The following is a 17,721-nucleotide window of genomic DNA, read 5'->3' as shown; positions in this document are numbered from 1 at the left end:
TGTGAGAGAGAGAGAGAGAGAGAGAGAGAGAGAGAGAGATGTGCTTAAAAGTGTGTTTGTTTTGCATATTCCAGTTTAACATGCACAATGTTTGTACTCCAAAGTAAGAATCTAGAGAGGCAAGCTACTTTTATTTTATTTTATTTTATTATTTATTTTATTTTATTTTATTTTATTTTTGGTTTTAATTAAATTCTTTGCATCAAAAGATTCCAGAATGTTGCACAAAAGTGTGGCTAAATAGTATCTATACCAACACAGAAGTACAATTTAAAATCAACAAATCAATATAACAAAAAACAACAAGACAAAATAAAAACCCCTCAAAGCTTAAAAGAAAATTAAACACAATTCCAACAAAACCAGCCTTGCAGTTTCTGTTTAGGAAATTATGTAAATATAATATTTCTTTAAATATTTATTTATAAATAAAATTAGTTATGTATACTGTGCTGCAACGGCATAAAATATGTACATGAAATAATAAAATGGTATTGTCAGGGAACTGCCATCGGAACTAGAGGAGGAGGCGAGGCTCCACAGTGATGCTGGAGAGGGGCCAAGCAGGGAGAGAGGCAGGTCTCCGGCTGGGGAAGAAAATCAGCGCAACACCAGGGATAGAGGGGGGCCGATGGGGGAAGCAGAGAGGAGGCTCCAGGACTCTTCGCAGGAGACCAGCGAGGAGAGCACAGGTCCTCCGCTGCCCACACCCACCCTGCGCAGAAGACTTCCGCGCAGGGAAAGTAGGCGGCGACTTGGCGTCAAAGAACTTCTTTGCTGGAAGAGGTTCAAGAAATGCCCAGTGACGGATTCTGCCAGCGACTGAACAGCCACGGAGTGGATGGCTGTCCAGAGAGAAACGGTTTAAGCAGGCAACCTAGCCCAGAGCGGCGGTAACTTACGCACAAGCAACCCCTAAAGCCATTACAGGTATCTTATATAATTTCTGAATTGATCATATTCTTAGAAAGCATGTATGTAGTTAATGATATTGAAAATGCTACAGTGCCTGCATTAATTAGTACATCAAAGCAATCCTCATCGATTGCTTTTCATATGACTTTCCTTTCTCCCCTTACCAGTAGGTGTCACTTTTGGGACTGTGAAATCTATTTTGTTGATAAGGCATGCAAACCCACACTTTTAAATGATTGTTTTACAGCTGTGGATTCATCTGTAAGTGAGCTGTAATGATGATTACTCCCCCTCCCTTAGTTTTGTCTCAACAGAATAACAAGCAGTGTGTGTAATCTACAAATTGATCAATATTTTCTGCAAACCGTGAGTTCTATCAGGTGCCTGGAAGAAGGAAGATGGAGTTTATTTTAGGAATTTTTTTTTAGGATAAATCATCCCTTAAGCACACTGAATTTGAAAAAAAAAATAGTATTTTTAAACTGAATACTTGGCACATACATCCCAATTATTTTAAAGAAGCAGCAGGGAATGGTCTGGGTTTAGTCCGCAGAGAACATTACAGCTGTAGAACATCTTCAAGGTCTTCTGACTTCAGTTTTTTTAAACTGGTAGGGTGGAGCTCACTATGGAACTGAAGGTACCGTATTTTTTGCTCTATAGGATGCAATTTCGCCCCTCCCAAAATTAAGGGGAAATGTGTGTGCATCCTATGGAGTGAATGCAGGCTCCTTGGCTTCAGCGATAGCAACGCGAAGCCTCTGAAGTGCAGAGGGAGCGCTCCCTCTGTGCTCCGGAGGCTTTGCGTTGCTTTCGCTGAAGCCTTTCGCTGAAGCCTTTTGCTTCAGCAAAAGGAACCCGAAGCCTCCGGAGCGCAGCAGAAACTCACGCTGCGCTCTGAAGGCTTCAGGGATAGCCGCCTGAAGCCTCCGGAACACAGTGGGAGGTCCTCCTGCGCTCTGGAGGCTTCGGGTTCCTTTTGCTGAAGCTGGGAGAGCAAGACTCTCCCGGCTTCAGCGGAGAGGGAGAGCTGCGCAGCGCCCCTTCAGCCAAGCGGGAGGAGAAATGGAAAGGGCTCCGTTTCTCCTGCCGCTTCGCTGAAGGGGCTCTGTGCAGAGAGGGGGAGATTTTTTTCTTCTTCTTGTTCTCCCCCTTTAAAACAAGGTGCTCCTATGGTCGGGTGCGTCCTATAGAGCGAAAAATAGGGTAGTTATGAAGCACTGTTGAATTCCTCAGTGCTGGACTGCAGCTCAGTGGCAGATCATCTGTTTTGCATGCAGAAGGTTCTCTCTTTAAATCCCTGCCAAAAATAATCAAGCACTGAGTAGAACCAGTATGAAATATAGATGATAGAAAAGCAACATGGAGCTGATGCACATGGTGTGTGAGCGTTTCCACCCCTCCTTGGAAAAAGTGGCATTTCTTTGCCCTCCAAGGCACCCTGACTTGTGGTTAACATGCCTTCCTGTTTGCTTCCCAGTCCTCTCTTCCCTGCATTTCCCTCTCTGAATGACCCTGCTGTACCTAATTATTTTTGAGCACAAGATTTGTATTTCCTGATGCAGAACTTGTTTTATATACAGAGCCTTGAGAGTCGCTGACTGTGGCTGGCTTGAAGTTAGCTTTATTTTGCAAGATCTGAAGAGCAGTCCCGTGGAGCTCATTATGTGAGTTTCACTACACAATAGCACTTGGTAAAAATATTGTAGATAATTCACGTTCGGTGTGTTCCTTCTGCAAGGTCTAATGCCAAGCCAATAAGCCAACTGTCTCTTGTTATTTGGAATACACCCAAGCCTTCACATATGTATTCCAGATCTTGTATTTGTGGGGCTTTCTCCTTTATGTTGAAATGAAAGTGCTTCCCCGCCTTTTGTTTTCCTTTTCTTAAATCAAGCTCTACTCTGCTCTGATTAAAAACATGTATTTTTCTTGTTTGCTTTGTTCATAAGGAGTGTGGAACAGTTTCCTATTTCCATTCCATCTTGTGTAAGCTTTGTGATTGTAGCCTTGCATGAGGTTCTCTGTGAATATATGTGTAGATGTTCATCTTAGGAGTTGGCTCCTATTCACTATTGGAAGGATTGCTAATACAATGGGAAGCCATCTCATCAGTAGAACAATTATTGTTGTTTACTACTTATTACTATTACTACAAATTTTATATCTCACTTTTCCTCCAAGGAGCATAAGATGGCGTACATAGGTCTCTCCCTCCCATTTTATTGTCACAACATCTCTGTGGGATAGGTTAGGCTGAGAGGCAGTGATTTGCTTAATTAAGGTCACCCAGTGAGTTTGGTGGTAGAGTGAAGATTTGACCCTTGGTCCTCCCAGGTGACAGTCCAGCAATCTAACCACTACACTGGAGTGCATAAGCTTTTACAGATAGCTTGGCCATATTTTCAGTTCTGTGGCTTCTCATAAGAAATGCAATAGGCTAAGGGTAGCATTTATGAAGGTAGGGTTGTACATCCGAACAGACATCATGGTTCCTGGCCTATTACACATGAACCAACTCTCTACCAGCTCTGAAGAGTAGCAAGTGTGTAAAGTATTTCAAGACGGGTATAGAAATATGAGCCTAGCCACAAGGGATAGTTTGTGTAATGCTGTATTGGGAAAAGGGATGCCAGTTAGCTGTGCTACTGGTTCCCTCTGTATGTTTAAAAATTGCTTATCTCAGGAGATATGTGCATTTAATGACAAAGTGAAGGCAACATGAAAGCCAGTTAAGCGAGTGTGTTTGCCAGTTAAGGCAGAAAGCAGGTGTCTTATGTATGGAGATCTACCAAGCCAGATTGTATTAAAAAAGAAATATTTCCTACGGTTTTGATTCTAACATTTTGAGTATGAAGTTACCAAGAGTAAATAATTATTAAGATACACATAACTATGTGGAATAAGATATTCTTTGTTGTATTATTGCATCTGCAATAATCTAATGTATAATTTATAATGTATAATATAATGTACGACTTTGTAGCGATTTGCCAAACAGACTTCTGAACACTATCCATCCCCACTTGCACCATAACACTTTTGTGGAGAGAGGAAGGCATTTGCATGGAAGGACAATCAGAAGTCAAAGGTGTGTTTAACCCTACCATTGCTTACTGCTTCTCCTCTGCAAACACCTTTCATACCTAGGCTGTCTTTGCCCTCCTTTTTTTAACCAGGTAGTGTCAAGGAACTGCAGTAAGTTAACCTGGAAGGGCATTTGCAGAGGAGAATAAATTAATGTGGGAAATGTTAAGCATTCCCCTGTGAATGAATTTTATTATGGGTTGGGGAGCATACCTTTGCTGAAAGAACTTAGAATTCTTCCCTTCCAATGACTTGTTTATTAGCATGGCCTTAAGTAATTTTGCCATTTTTATAAGAAAGTATGAAAACTGACATAAAAAGTGTGACAATTGTGAATCTTTTCCCAAAGAGTCACTAGACCCTGCTGGGTGGGGCTCCCCACCCCAATATGTGAGTTCTCATTGTCTCCCTTTCTCAGCTATCTGTTTCTTTTCTGGTTTTGTTTAAGATTCTTTTTGCTCCTCGGATTGTCTGCTGTCTCTAAGTTTCCCAAACTCCTGGGCCATTTTCTCACCCAACTTCTTCGTGTCTAAGTACCACTTCAGTCTCTAGCATTATAGGTTGAACAGGGAAGGTGTTTCCTGACCAGAGTGGGAATGGGGAGATATACACACCTACCCACACACCATTAAAGGCAGTTGTATCATCTCTGATGTCTCTGATAATGGTGGCACACTTTTATTATTATTGCAAACATTATTGTTTTTTTTTTAAAAAAGCATAAAGTGTTGTCTTCCAAGGCAAAGTGTGTTCTCCTTCATGGAGAGCACATGTTGCGGTGGGGTCTAACAAGACATCCCACTGTTGCTGGGCGGGTAATTGTAGTTGGCCACCATTGCGATTGGGCTCCTCTTTGCCGTTGGGGAGAATTTAATGTTGCCATTTTATGATTGACAGCCAGAAGGTTTTATATTCCCTGCATGCAGCGTTGAGCTTCCTCTTTTCGCTGCACGCATCGGATCACCCGCCCACCCTCCCTATATTTAGGGTTGTTCTCGTTGACCTTGCTATGCCTGTCATGGAGTCATCTGCTTTTGGGGCAGGGGCCTGGAAGGAATTTTATCCATTTGGCTGATTGGCTGCGTAGCAAATTGTCACAACTTGTAAGGTTGCGGTTAGGCATCGGTTTATGAATTGGTTGGTGGAGGGGCATGGATTGGCTGTGCTTGCCCCTCCAGTGCTGCTGCTGCAAGGGAATTCCGTTAAAGGAATCCAGGGTCTTGCCATTCTTTTGTCCGCACCCCTGTCAAGGGGCTAGGGCCACGCAAGAGCCCCTGGGAGCATTTGGGCAGAGGTGAGGGCATGGTACCCAGCTCCATCTTTCTCTCCAAAATGTTTTCCCTTTCTGACTTTTGCAGGCGTGCGAAAGTCAGTCTGTCCCCGGGCAGGGACAGATAGTGGCAATCAATGCCTAAGCAACCACTCACATTTTTTTTGTATTTTAATAAAGTTACGGCCAAAATTATGCCAAAAACCTTAAACAAAAATTCTGTGTGAATTGTGTTTTATTGGGGTAGCTTGGGGACTTCGACATGCAAATGGCACTCTAAGAAAGGCCTCAATGTTTATACAGGTTATTATCAGAGAAAGCTATTCCTTGCCTCTGTTAGCTTTTCTCCCTGATAAGATTAACACAGTAGCTGCCTCTTGGGCTGAAAGGCAACAGCCCCGTCTTTCATACTGTGGAATTGTGCAGTGGTATCTGCTGTTTGGCAGAATTTCAATGAGGCAATGCACCTTAGCCATCATGTAGCTCACTCAGGCTCACCTTCCCTCTGCTAAGTTTGAACTACATGTAAGAGCTTGTTTCACTTGAGACCTCTTCCACTGTGTGGTGTTGCATATCTAAACAGCAAGACACCCCACCCCCCTCATCTGAATGAATGATCCTGATATAATTCTCCGGGCTCTGAGTGCTCTTGTCTTTGTTATTTCACTCAGCGTCTCATTTCACACTTTTATTTGTGGTGTTGGAGAGAACAGTGCCTTTCCAGGTAACTGAAAAATGCTAGAAAAAGGGCATGAGTGTGAGGTAGGAATGGGTGAGGTAGTTGTAGACGGTGAAACCCCTCCGCAAAATAAACAAATAAAAGAATTGTGGACAGCAAACTTACTTGTGGTCCCTGCTTGGAACATTTTCTGCTGGTACATATTCCTTTTGAAAAAAAATCCTATTTTCCCTGAATGCATTGTTTCATGAAATTAATTAGCAACATAAAATTGATTAGTAACATAAGGGACACAATACCAGTCAAAATCGACAACTTCACTATTGTAATTCACTTTCCCACCAAGCGACTATCCCTAGGAAGCATGTATTCATATATAATAAATGGGAATGAGACCTCCAACCAAACATTGCTGTGTAGAGTCTTTCTCTTAATGGAGCCAGCCAGCCAGCCAACCACGCCCTCTTTCAGGTTATTCTCTGGACTGATCCTAGCATTAGGTAGAATGAGATAGCAGAGATGCTTGGTTGTCGCTGGCCTTTCTGTCTTGCTCACATTCTGCCAGTATGCCAGAGACAGCATTACAGCAGAAGCCCGTGACCGAGTGAGCCAGCAGAGGGACAGCAAAGCTAGCATAGGCCATGCACTACAGCAGGCATCATGTACATTCCATGAGTTGCTCTGTTTACATGACACACACTGGCATGACTACTGCTGCATTGCAGCATTTGATTGGATGGGCAGTGAGCACAGTGAGCACAGTCAGTGGCAGCAAACTGTTGGGGAAAAGGGATTGTTGCGTGCGCTCTGCATTCCCTAGTCAGCTGCCCTCTGAAGTGGTGGAAGTTGTGATCCAAATGGCAGTGGGATCCAGTGGCTTATCTGTCTGACTTCTGTATGTGGAGTTATTCCTTCATTTTAGGCAGCAAAATTTCTAGGGCTCAAGATTATAATTTGCCTTTGGGAAGGTATGATATAAATTGAATCAAGTAAATCTCAGTGTTGGACTGTTCATGGCTATTTAATAGAATCAATCATTTCTTAGCCAATGAGGAAGAGAGGTGACATACAAGAACCAGGGTTTTTTTTAGCCTACTATGCTGTTAACATATCACTCTGAAATTATATTGAAAATTCTGCATCTGTGCAAAAAAGTTGGTACAGTAGTTCCTAATAATATGTAATTCAGTGCATGCTCCTATGAAAATGTAGATTTGAACATACTTTTATGAAAACTATAATTGTACCAAATGTGTTGCTTAAAATTGCTGTATCATTGATTCTGGAACTTTCTCAAACCCCTAAATAAAGTATAGCATTTTCTAATTTTACCTCAGTAACAGGTGGGGTTTTTAATTTAAGAAGAAACTCATGGCAATAATTGCAGATACTTTCGAAGCTAGATGCTTTTTTTAGCAAACGAGAATTCTAAGTTACTTCCCTATGCAGGTGTCCAAATTACTCTACGTTTGGTTCTATGTAAAAGAAAGTCTATGTTACATGGGAAATAAAAGAGTAGCTGATTACGGAAATATTAAAGTTTTTTGTGATTTTTTTTTAAAGACACATCTGTTGATTATAGCATCATGATACCACTGCTCTAGTGAAGTTTACAAGCTTCTTTTACTCTTAAGGATCATAATTGAGAGACAAATTTTAAGCCTCACAGGATTACCAGACTCAACTTCCAAACACTATTCTGTTTCCTTAGAGTTTTAAAACTTCAGGGAAAACACCATCACCAGTTCCAACTTATGGCTTCCTGGAAGACAGGACATTTTTCAAATGTCCAAATATATTTTGTACATCCTCTTAAATAAGTGTGTGTTAATTTTTTAAAAATTTTTTTTATCCAGCTTTATTAATATAGGTTAGAATGGTGCTGAAACAGCAGAGGGAAAGAAAATCAATGTAGATAAAAATAAAACCCTGTTAATTAATTTAAGAACAAACTACATTAACTGCAACAGGGAACAACATAATGTGCTGTGCATAGCTACAACATTAAAATCAAGGCACTTCCCAAAAGACCTGTTAAAATGGAGGGCCCTTTACAAATCTTCCTTGTGAATATTTGCAGGATTGAGTAAGTGCAGAAGCAGGGGCCAGGTTGCCTGGGCTCTTCATCAATTGTTCATAGATCTACTAGTCTAGATCTAGGTTCCATGAAAAAAATGGATCTCTGTCAAATGTTCTCTCTCTCTATCTTACTCTCATTTTGGGATTCCATGCAATCTCCAGCTGAATCCTGGTAAAACAGAAGCCTCATGGGTGGGTGGTTCTCAGGTTCAGGAAATTGGAAGCTTGCCTGTTCTTGAGGGGTTTGTACTCTCCCTGAAGGAACAAGTCTATAGCCTGGGGTTACTCCTAGATCCATCACTATCACTGGAGGCAAAGGTGTCCTTAGTGGCCTTCAGTGCTTTTCTTAAAGTTTCAGTTATATCTGTTCCTGGACAATGATAGCTTGGCCACAGTGGGGGAAGCCTTCGTAACATCTTGTTGAACTATTGCAGTGGACTCTGCATGGGCGTATCCTCATGAAACTGCAACTAGCGTGGAATACTGCTGCCCGACTTCTCCCGTGAGCACTGCACATGACTTCTCTAATCCCATGCTTTTATTTTAATATCATCTCTCCACAGGATAACCAGTGGTTGTGCAGTGTTTGCAGTGCTAAAGTAGGACTTCTAAGGCCAGGGTTTATATCCCCACCCAGCCGTGAAGCTCACTGTATGACCATGGGCCATTCACTGTCAATTAGCCTGACCCTACATCACAGGGTTCTTGTGATTATAAATTTGGGAGGGGGAGAACCATGTCTGTTGTTTGGAGCTCTTTGGAAGAAAGGTGGAATATAGATGTAATAAATAAATACACATTTTAGTGTCTCAAGTCATTCTAGCAGCACCCTTAAAAATCCGCCCCTGAAGGTGAGAAGCCACTCCAGAGTAGTGTTCCATGAGATGTGAGGGACGTGCTGTTTGAAGGGAAAACTCTCTGCTTTCCCATAGATAAGCAGGTATCTTTGGATCACAGCCATCTCCTTTGTATTCATAGGGAAGAGAGTATATAGCCTGCACTGGTGAGGTTTTGTCTAGTATCCTTAAATATTTATGTTTTCAGTTATGCTCCATGGAGCAAATTTTAACTCACACACGCTAAAATCAATACATCTGAAATCACTTATGATTGCTAACATGTTGCTGGAAGACTCAGCTCTTTATATATTTGAACACCTTTTAAAATAAATAAATAACACCCACATCTTATTTGGAGTTTGTGTTTATGTTCCTAATGCAGTCTTAAGCAAGTTCAAGATGCTGGTTAACCTTTGAAATGTATTACTTGCCGGGTGCTTAAGAGAGATAGATGACTGAGAAGTGCATATTAGAGCCTCTCAAAACACAGGATCATCAATCTTCAAGGAGCTTCATCTCACGCAGCGAGCTTCCATCCAGCGCGTGCACAAAGCATCTACAACTCAGAGAGAAAGCTTGGTGCATCCAGCTCCTTATTTTTGCAGACTCTCAGAGGAAATGTCAATTGGACATTACCAGCTGCCTCTGCCTTGCTTTAATATCTCTTCAATAATTTAATATATTGTCTGACTCTCTCTGCGCTGAACTCATAACCCTTCACCCACCACTTATTATTTTGCTGATTGATGCCTCAGTGTGTAGAATCTAAAATCTGCGCTCTGAAATCTGCTGGCTACATTACAATAGTTTTTTGTGTCTCTTTGTTTGTACATGGGAGGAATAAAAGAAACACAATTGTCTGTGAAAGTTGCAGAGCTAACAATGCTGTGGCTCCTCCTCTTCTAATGAAAAGTCCCATAAATGGATGAACTAATAGCTACTGCATGCATAATTTTCAGATTAAAATGGAGTATGTATATGTAGCAACAGTTTAAATTTCCATTAAGGTAAACCAACGTAGTACCCTTTAAAGTTTTTTTAGAATCCAAAAAACAGTTCCGGAAAGTGCTTAATTGCTCTTCCTCCATCTTCCTATTGCTCCAGAGTTTAATGGAAACCCTTTAAGCAATTGGTATTTATGTCGGGGCACAACAGCCACAGTGTGTTGGCTATGGAAGATGTGTCTTTGTGGTAACTGTTAAATTGGTAGTTTCCAAACCACTTAAACAAACTTCATCAAGAGAGTTGGACTTCTATTGCATTGTGTTCTGCAGAGTAGTTATTCAGCAAGCAGCAAATTCTGTAGGATTTCTTCAAGGAGCCTGAAGCATGGGCATTTGTATTGGGGGCGTGGTGAGGGACTTAAAAATACAGGCCGCAAATATAGGTCTTTGATGAGTCTCCTGTTTGTGATAGTTTCAGTGTTTCCTTCCATGTTTATGAGTAAGGGAACGAGAGTCTAGGCCTGTGTGGGGAACCTTTGAACCTTCAGATGTTGTTGGACTTCCACCAGCCCCAGGCAATATGAACAATGCTGATGATGGGAGTTGTGGTCCAGCAACATTTAAAAGGGCCACATCTTCATCACCCCAGCATAGGAAGACCAGAATGTTTGCAATCAGTATATAGGCAACAACTGATTAATGCACTAAACATGTCACTAAAAGGGTGGAATGGGGGCAGAACGGAAAGGTGCAGGGCACACTTATACATGCTCTGCCAACGTGTTTGTGGCCAGGAACGGAACCACTACACGAAATGGTCACTGACTGTAGTTTACCTTCTGCTGTCCCATACTCCCTTGCTATATGTTTTAACACCTTGAACATATCAGTCCTCAAAACTGTTTATTACAAATGACTACTGAAGTAATCTACAAAATTTCTGGGCATTATCCGGAAATGCCATATTTGCCTAGCACAATCATGAGTATTTATAACCATCTCCTTTATTTCTGATCTTCCTGTATTTTATCAGTGTGAGGGGTCTACACGTGAATGGGGCATGGGGAGAAATCTCAGGGTTGTGTGCTTTCTTCTTTATGTGCAGAACATGCAGTGTGTGTGTTTGTGGTATTTTAGGTTGTTCTTGTTTTTACACTCTTAAAAAAATAGCATGTCACTGAATTATTCTTATGAAAAGAGCATCTAGTAAATATAATTAATAATAAAATGATAAGTGTCAATTATTGTAACTTAAGATTAAAGCTCACTGTGTTGTTTCATTTATCAAATTTATTCATTTGACTTTTTAAATAAACTTTCCTTTATATTAAGAATAGCACTTTGTGGAGCAATTTCAAATATTGCATACTTGAATATAAACCTTTCTTCATTACTGCTGAATACAAATAGTTATATCAAATTAATTTTGATATTTCTTGTGGGATGGGGTGAGGAAGCAATTCTGGAATAAATTTTGACATCCAAAGGTAATTCAAATGCTTATGTGGTACTGTCACTTTTGTTCTGAGCAGGATGAAGATGGAACAGAAGAGGAAAATAGCAGAGTTGAACCAGTCGGGCATGCAGATGCTAGCCTGGAGAATGCTGGCAACTATTCTTTAGAGTAAGTTTATTAATAGCATTGCATGTTTAATTATAACACCAAAGATACAGTACAGTAGCAACACTTAAGCTGCTACACTTAAATTATATTGTTGTTCAAATCCACTCTATACATTTTAAGCAGTATCATACCACTTTTTAACAGCCATAGGTTCCCCAAAAGATTTGTTAAGGGTAGTGATGGTTGTTAGGAGACCCTCCATTCTCCTCACAGAGCTGCAATTCCCAGAGTTCTCTGGGAAAATGGTTTGATTTTTAAACCACTCTGGGGATTGTAGCTCTGGGAGAGGAATAGGGGGTCTCCTTAGCACCCTTAACAAATTACAGTTCCCAGGATCTTTGGGGCTGAGGGAGAGTAATAACATTTAATAAAGACTTTCGCAACATTTAATAATGGCCTGAATTCATAAGATGCCAGTACAGGTGGCAACCATTTTGCATCCATTCAATTGATGTGTGACGTGCAAGTTGTTTTTGACCTGGGAGAGAGTGCAAACGGGGAGTTGCTTGTATTCATTATTTTTTTTAGCACAAGACCTCTAAGCATAAAAGCCCTGGGTAGATTTAGAACATCAGTAAGCACATTGGATTTTTATTTATTTTTTAATCAGGGAGCATTGGCCAAAAAGAAAAGCCATTTTGTGAAAAAAGCTGTATTGTTGCCTTCACTAAGAGTTATGTGTAAGGTAGATATGGAGTCTTTATTCAGATAACCAATTTTTATGTGGGAAGAATCTGTTAAAAGATATACATCATTATCTTTGGATGTGCCCATTTTTACCATGGCAAGAGAATATTGGCTTATTCAAGCTATGCAGAAAAAGAGAGAGAGAGAGAGAGAGAGAGAGAGAGAGAGAGAGAGAGAGAGAGAGAGAGCAATCACTCAACAAGTAATGAAAAATCAATTTGGCTGTTCTCTTGAATTTTTCCCTGCTGTGTTGCTTCCACTTATATTGCCTGGTACTCATGAAGTTGCACTATAAAATGCAGAAAACTCCCATGTTCATTCCCCAGTTCAGGGTGGGAAAGACTCCTGTCTGAAACCGTGTAGAGCTTCTATCAGTTCCTGTAGACTGTATTGAGTTGGATGGCTCAATGGTGTGATTCTGCATAAGGCAGCTTCCTGTCTTATCCCAGTAAAATGTGTGTCTTTAGAACTGCTGACCCTCACCCCCTAAATTTCTTGTTACTCTGACATCTCATAAGCTGCTTTGGAAATCCTTCTTGGTTTCAAAAACAGTTTTCTGTTAGACATTATCCTAGTGATGGGGCTGTTATTCAAGTGAAACATGTATTAAACACTCTTAGACTCTTAGATCATTCAGAATGTGATATTGGGTATAGATATTTTTTTTTACATTTGTTAATTGTTCTATTTAATGGAATATAGTATTGCTACTCTCTTAGAACAACTCTGTTACAAATAAAATATGAATTATAAAGACAATTTCATAGAAAATCAAAGTAATTAACATGTTTGCCTTTTCCCCAGTATCCGGTTTAAATAGAATTCCTACATGAACGGTTTAACCAGTGAGAGCTGTTCTCATTTAGTCAGTAGACCCTGTTTTGTTGGGTGGGGAATCCTTTGCTAATTTGACACCCCTTTCTGAATAAGCTGCCTTCATGGCTGACAATAGCTTTTGAAACTCAGGTCTCATGGGTCCAAATGACTAATATGATAGCATATAATCAATGAGTTGTTGAAACATGACATCAGGATTTCACCATATTTCAGAAAACTAGTGTAGCCAATAAGATTCCATATAGCCGCAGCTGCTGCTGCTGCTGCTATTACAATTTATTACCCACCCTTCACTCCAGAGCCCAAGGGTGGGTTACAAAAATTAAAACACAATATTGAAAAGAGCTTAAAATAACAAAATTACAGAAACAAGGTGGGTCCTAAAGATATACATCTCAAGTGTCAAAAGCCAGGGTAAAGAGCTGTATCTTCAAAGTTTGCAGTTGAATCTGCAAGCTACAGTTTATGTTGATTCTAGTTTGCTGTAACTTCTAAATTCACTGAGAATTGACAAACCATAGTTAGAGCCATTGTTCTACCTCAAGGGGCTGGCTGTACCATGGGGAGAGGAGTGAGCTCAGGAAGTTGAGTGCTGAGCAGACAGGAAATGAAAGCCACTCTAAACTATGGTTTGTATGTTCTGTGTGTAGAAGTTTAAACCATGTCGTGAGTTTTTATCTATGGGTATGATAAACCATGTTTTTCACTGTCTGAATGCTTTTACTGTCAGTGTTAGTGCTTATCCAAAATGGAATATCAGTGCCATTGAATATATCCACCTGACCACTTAGCCTGTATTGGAATATATATTTTTTAAAAAATATTCATGTATGTGGCATTTTCAAATTATTAAAAATAATAGATTGTATTTTATGGGGAGGGGGAATTGCATTTTAACTGTTTGCTTTCATACAATACAATTATTAGAAATAATAGATTTAATTTTTATTGGGAGGGGGAATTGCATTTGAACTGTCTGTTTTCATACAATACAATGGCTTTGCTCTCAATCCATGCAAAAGCCAATCTGAACCCCCACCTGTCATTGTTGAACATAATACAATTCATATAATGGATTAAGCTTACCCAAAACATTAGTTCACATTTCATTTGATTTATTAACTGAATTATTTTTGATGATTGATCTCCTTTCATGCCATCAGATTAATACTGAGGTATGTAACATTCAGTGCTCCTATCATCACTACCAGTTCTCAAATATCTTTGTGTGTGTGTGTGTGTGTGTTTGTTTGTGTTTGTGTTTATGTGTGTGTGGTCTTTTTTTTGGTTCATTTACGGTACATGTTCATGTTCCCTCATTCATCATTGTCTCACAGTGATATGGTAAAGCTCGTTGAAGTCTCCAATGACGGCGGCCCTTTGGGGATCCATGTAGTACCTTTCAGTGCCCGAGGCGGAAGGTAATGTATTGTGTAGGTTTTTAATTGAATCATAGCCTCCTATATTTTCGCTTCCACTTTTATCTTATGTGTAGCCACCTATGGAGGGGCAAGGGTGTCTGTTTGAAATAAAGCACGATCTTTTCAGAAGAAAATCTTGCTGACTCTAAGCCATACGAAAACCTGCCTGTAAGTTTAACTGCACTGGCCAAGGTGAGGATGACAGAACCTGCTTCCTAATTTATAACATAAATTATTTTCTGTCCTAATGTGGAGCTGAATTGCAAGGATGTGAATTATTTCCATCAGGGTGTCATAAAAGTTTCGTCTTGCCTTTTACCTTGGTTTAATATTAGAAATGTACTTCATGCAGCATTTACCCCTGGCTGCTTAGACCATCATTTACCACACTGGCAGCATCCAAAACCACGAAGACACACTTCTGTGTGTACATTTCCCCCCCACTCAGACTTGAAAGGAGTAAAATTTATAGTGACGGTGGTGTTAAATAAAGCCAGCGGCATGAAGTATAGCATGTTTTTTGATCTGCTGCTGAACACAAGTGTGTCTTATATTGCATTGCATGCAAAAAGAAAAAGGAAAGGGGGGAATGGGGAAAAAGATAACTATCTATGATTCCGAGCGATGGAGATAAAATGAGTGCCATGCAGATGATATGGCCATTTTCTGATCTTCATCTGTAAAGAGAACATTCAGAATCATAATGCTCACTTTATTGAGGCAGAGTTTTAGTGTTTAGGGTCTTTGATTTAATGTACTTGGAAAATTAAATGACCTATAAAGCAATTATGATTCTGTGCCAGGATTTAAAGCTTTGTGGTGTAAAAGAAAATCCTGGCAATTCCTTGAAGATGTAAGTAGGACTTCAGGAGGTGGGGTGGGGAAGAGAAAGAGATTACCTTTATCTTGGGAGAGTAATTGCATTCACATTTTCTGCTCTCTTTGGTGAGAAAGGACCAAACATGCATTTTATAAATGTAATCTTGGATTATATATTGAAGGGGTATTATGTTTTGACAAGTCCACCTATCCATCAGCAATTTCACTTTAAATTGATTAAAAGCAAATGTCACTGTATATCAAATATATCTTATCAACTGCTTTTCATACTTGATAAATAGGGGAGTTCTCTCTCTCCCTGCCCCCAAGAATGATGAATGTGGTATAGAAATCATTCATTCCTGAGTATTTTATTTTTTTTAGTTAATGGCTGACTAGGTACAATGGCATGTGGTGCTGTGACAAAGTAATAATTTTCTTACAGCAGCATTCCCTGGGGACTTGGGAGGTAAGACTAAATGCTGCTATAAGACTGTCCCTCTTGTGAATGATCTGGTATTCATTTAGCTATGTATTCTAGGTACAAGTGGTAGTTGCTGCTGCTGCTGAATGACCGCCCCTGCTCCCAAAGATAATAAACTATGATGTGTTATGCTTTAATGTTGCTTGGCTGTAAAGAAAAAAAGTAAGGCTTAGCTAAAGTGTTGCATTTCCTCATCAATAGTCTGCCACCTCCCAAATTAAAAAAACAAAAACAAAACTGATGAAAGTGTTACCGTATTTTTCGCACCATAGGGCGCACCGGACCATAGGGCGCACCTAGTTTTGGGAGGCGGAAAACAAGAAAAAATTATTCTGAACCCCAGAAGCCAGAACAGCAAGAGGGATCTGGCTTCTGGGATACCGTGTGGCTGTTCTGGCTTCTGGGGTAACCGCGCCAAGCCTCTTCAGGGCAGTGGGATGAAGGCTCCCCCTGCCCAAAGAGGCTGCGCAGGGCTAAAGCAGAAGCCAGGACAGACGCGTCGCTGAAGGGGCACTGCGCCTTCTCTCTCTCTGCGCAGTGCCCCTCCTTCACAGGAGAGGTGCTGCGCAGAGAGGGAGAAGGGGCAGCGCCCTTCAGCGAAGCTGGAGAAGGAACAGAAGGGTTCGCTGGACAGGCGCGTCACTGCGAGGCGGGAGGAGGAACAGGAGACCCTTCTGTTCCTCCTCCGGCTTCGCTGGACAGGCGTGTTGCTCAAGGGGCGCTGCGCCTTCTCTCTCTCTCTGCGCAGCGCCTCTCCTTCACAGGAGAGGCGCTGCGCAGAGAGGGAGAAGGCGCAGCGCCCTTCAGCGAAGCTGGAGAAGGAACAGAAGGAGACCCTTCTGTTCCTCCTCCGGCTTCCAGCACAGGAGCGTCGCTGCGAAGCGGGAGGAGGAACAGGAGACCCTTCTGTTCCTCCTCCGGCTTCCAGGACAGGCGCGTCGCGGTGAAGCCAAGGAGCCTGCATTCGCTCCATAGGATGCACACACATTTCCCCTTCATTTTTGGAGGGGAAAAACTGCGTCCTATAGAGCGAAAAATACGGTAATTCATTGAGTTGTATCCAGAGAAGGCAACTTACAGAATTTTCTCTTCCTCTTTGTCCCTCTGTAGTCCCTGTGCCTGCCACAAAGTCTCTCCAGAGGGTAAGAGGGACCTTTCAGATAGTGAGTGCTGTGTTGTGCTTGGCTGCCACAGAAAGAGGCTGGGGGCAAACAAAATTGGCCAAATGCATCTTCACAAGCCCTAGTTGGGAATCTGTGACAATTTGCAGAGGAGCAAAGTTACCCCTCTATAGCAAAGGTATAGCTCCCTTCACTGCAGAAAGGATCATTGGGGGCAAGGGAATTGGGCTAGGCAGATGGGGGCAATAACAAACTCCCTCCGTTTCCTCACGTGACTCTGATTTTGGAAGTAGCTAAGTAACAAGTGATGTTTCAAGCCAACTTCTGTTAAGAGCAAAATTAAATTAAAATCATGATGTTAGCGGGAAAAGCCTTGCACCTTTCTTTAAACAAAAGAAGCAAAGCTCGTAAGGAAGGGCTGTGCTAACTAGATCATCCCTCCTTGTTTGGATGAATCAGGGGAAACAAACTCCAAAGCCCAAGAAGGAGGGGGTTGAGAGAGGATCAGGAAAAAAGACAAAAGACATGAGATTCCAGTGCATAGGAGCATAGGTATGCTATCTTCATTTCAGTCATGGATAGAAAATGTATTACATTGTTGTGGAACACAAGTTCAAGCCTTTTTCGACGGCTTGGCCTTGACTCCTATGGTGAATTGCAGCTGCTATCTCTGCCATCTTTGCAATGTTTTTGCTGTCAATGGAGCTTATGTTTTGCACATAATGGCGCTATAAAGGCTGCATAAATCAGGTCAAGACATTGTGGTGAGGAAAAATAATATATTTCAGTCTGAATGGACATTATAATCTCAAAGAGCAGACTCTCAGGTCAGCCAAGAAACACTTCTCAGTGGCAACTTTACTGGTATTGCCATTGTGAGAAGTGTTATGTTTTCAGGTTTTAGGCAAAGATGAA

General features: G+C 41.1%; 1 protein-coding gene across 8 annotated transcripts in view; it reads left to right on the top strand.

Moving 5' to 3' along the window:
• The window catches only part of PARD3 (par-3 family cell polarity regulator), a 560,882-nt gene that overhangs the window by 289,234 nt on the left and 253,927 nt on the right, over positions 1–17,721 (top strand). For all 8 annotated transcript variants that reach the window (XM_083579257.1, XM_083579256.1, XM_083579253.1 and 5 more), the window contains 2 exons: positions 11,346–11,437; positions 14,299–14,382. In XM_083579257.1, coding sequence (XP_083435383.1) covers positions 11,346–11,437; positions 14,299–14,382 — 176 coding nt within the window. The remainder of the gene's footprint in view (positions 1–11,345; positions 11,438–14,298; positions 14,383–17,721) is intronic.

Source organism: Podarcis filfolensis, assembly GCF_964270895.1.
Source record: "Podarcis filfolensis genome assembly, chromosome: 12".
Taxonomy (NCBI): Eukaryota; Metazoa; Chordata; class Lepidosauria; order Squamata; family Lacertidae; genus Podarcis; species Podarcis filfolensis.
The sequence above is the reverse complement of the archived record's forward strand: the minus strand, read 5'-3'. Positions and strand labels throughout refer to the sequence as shown.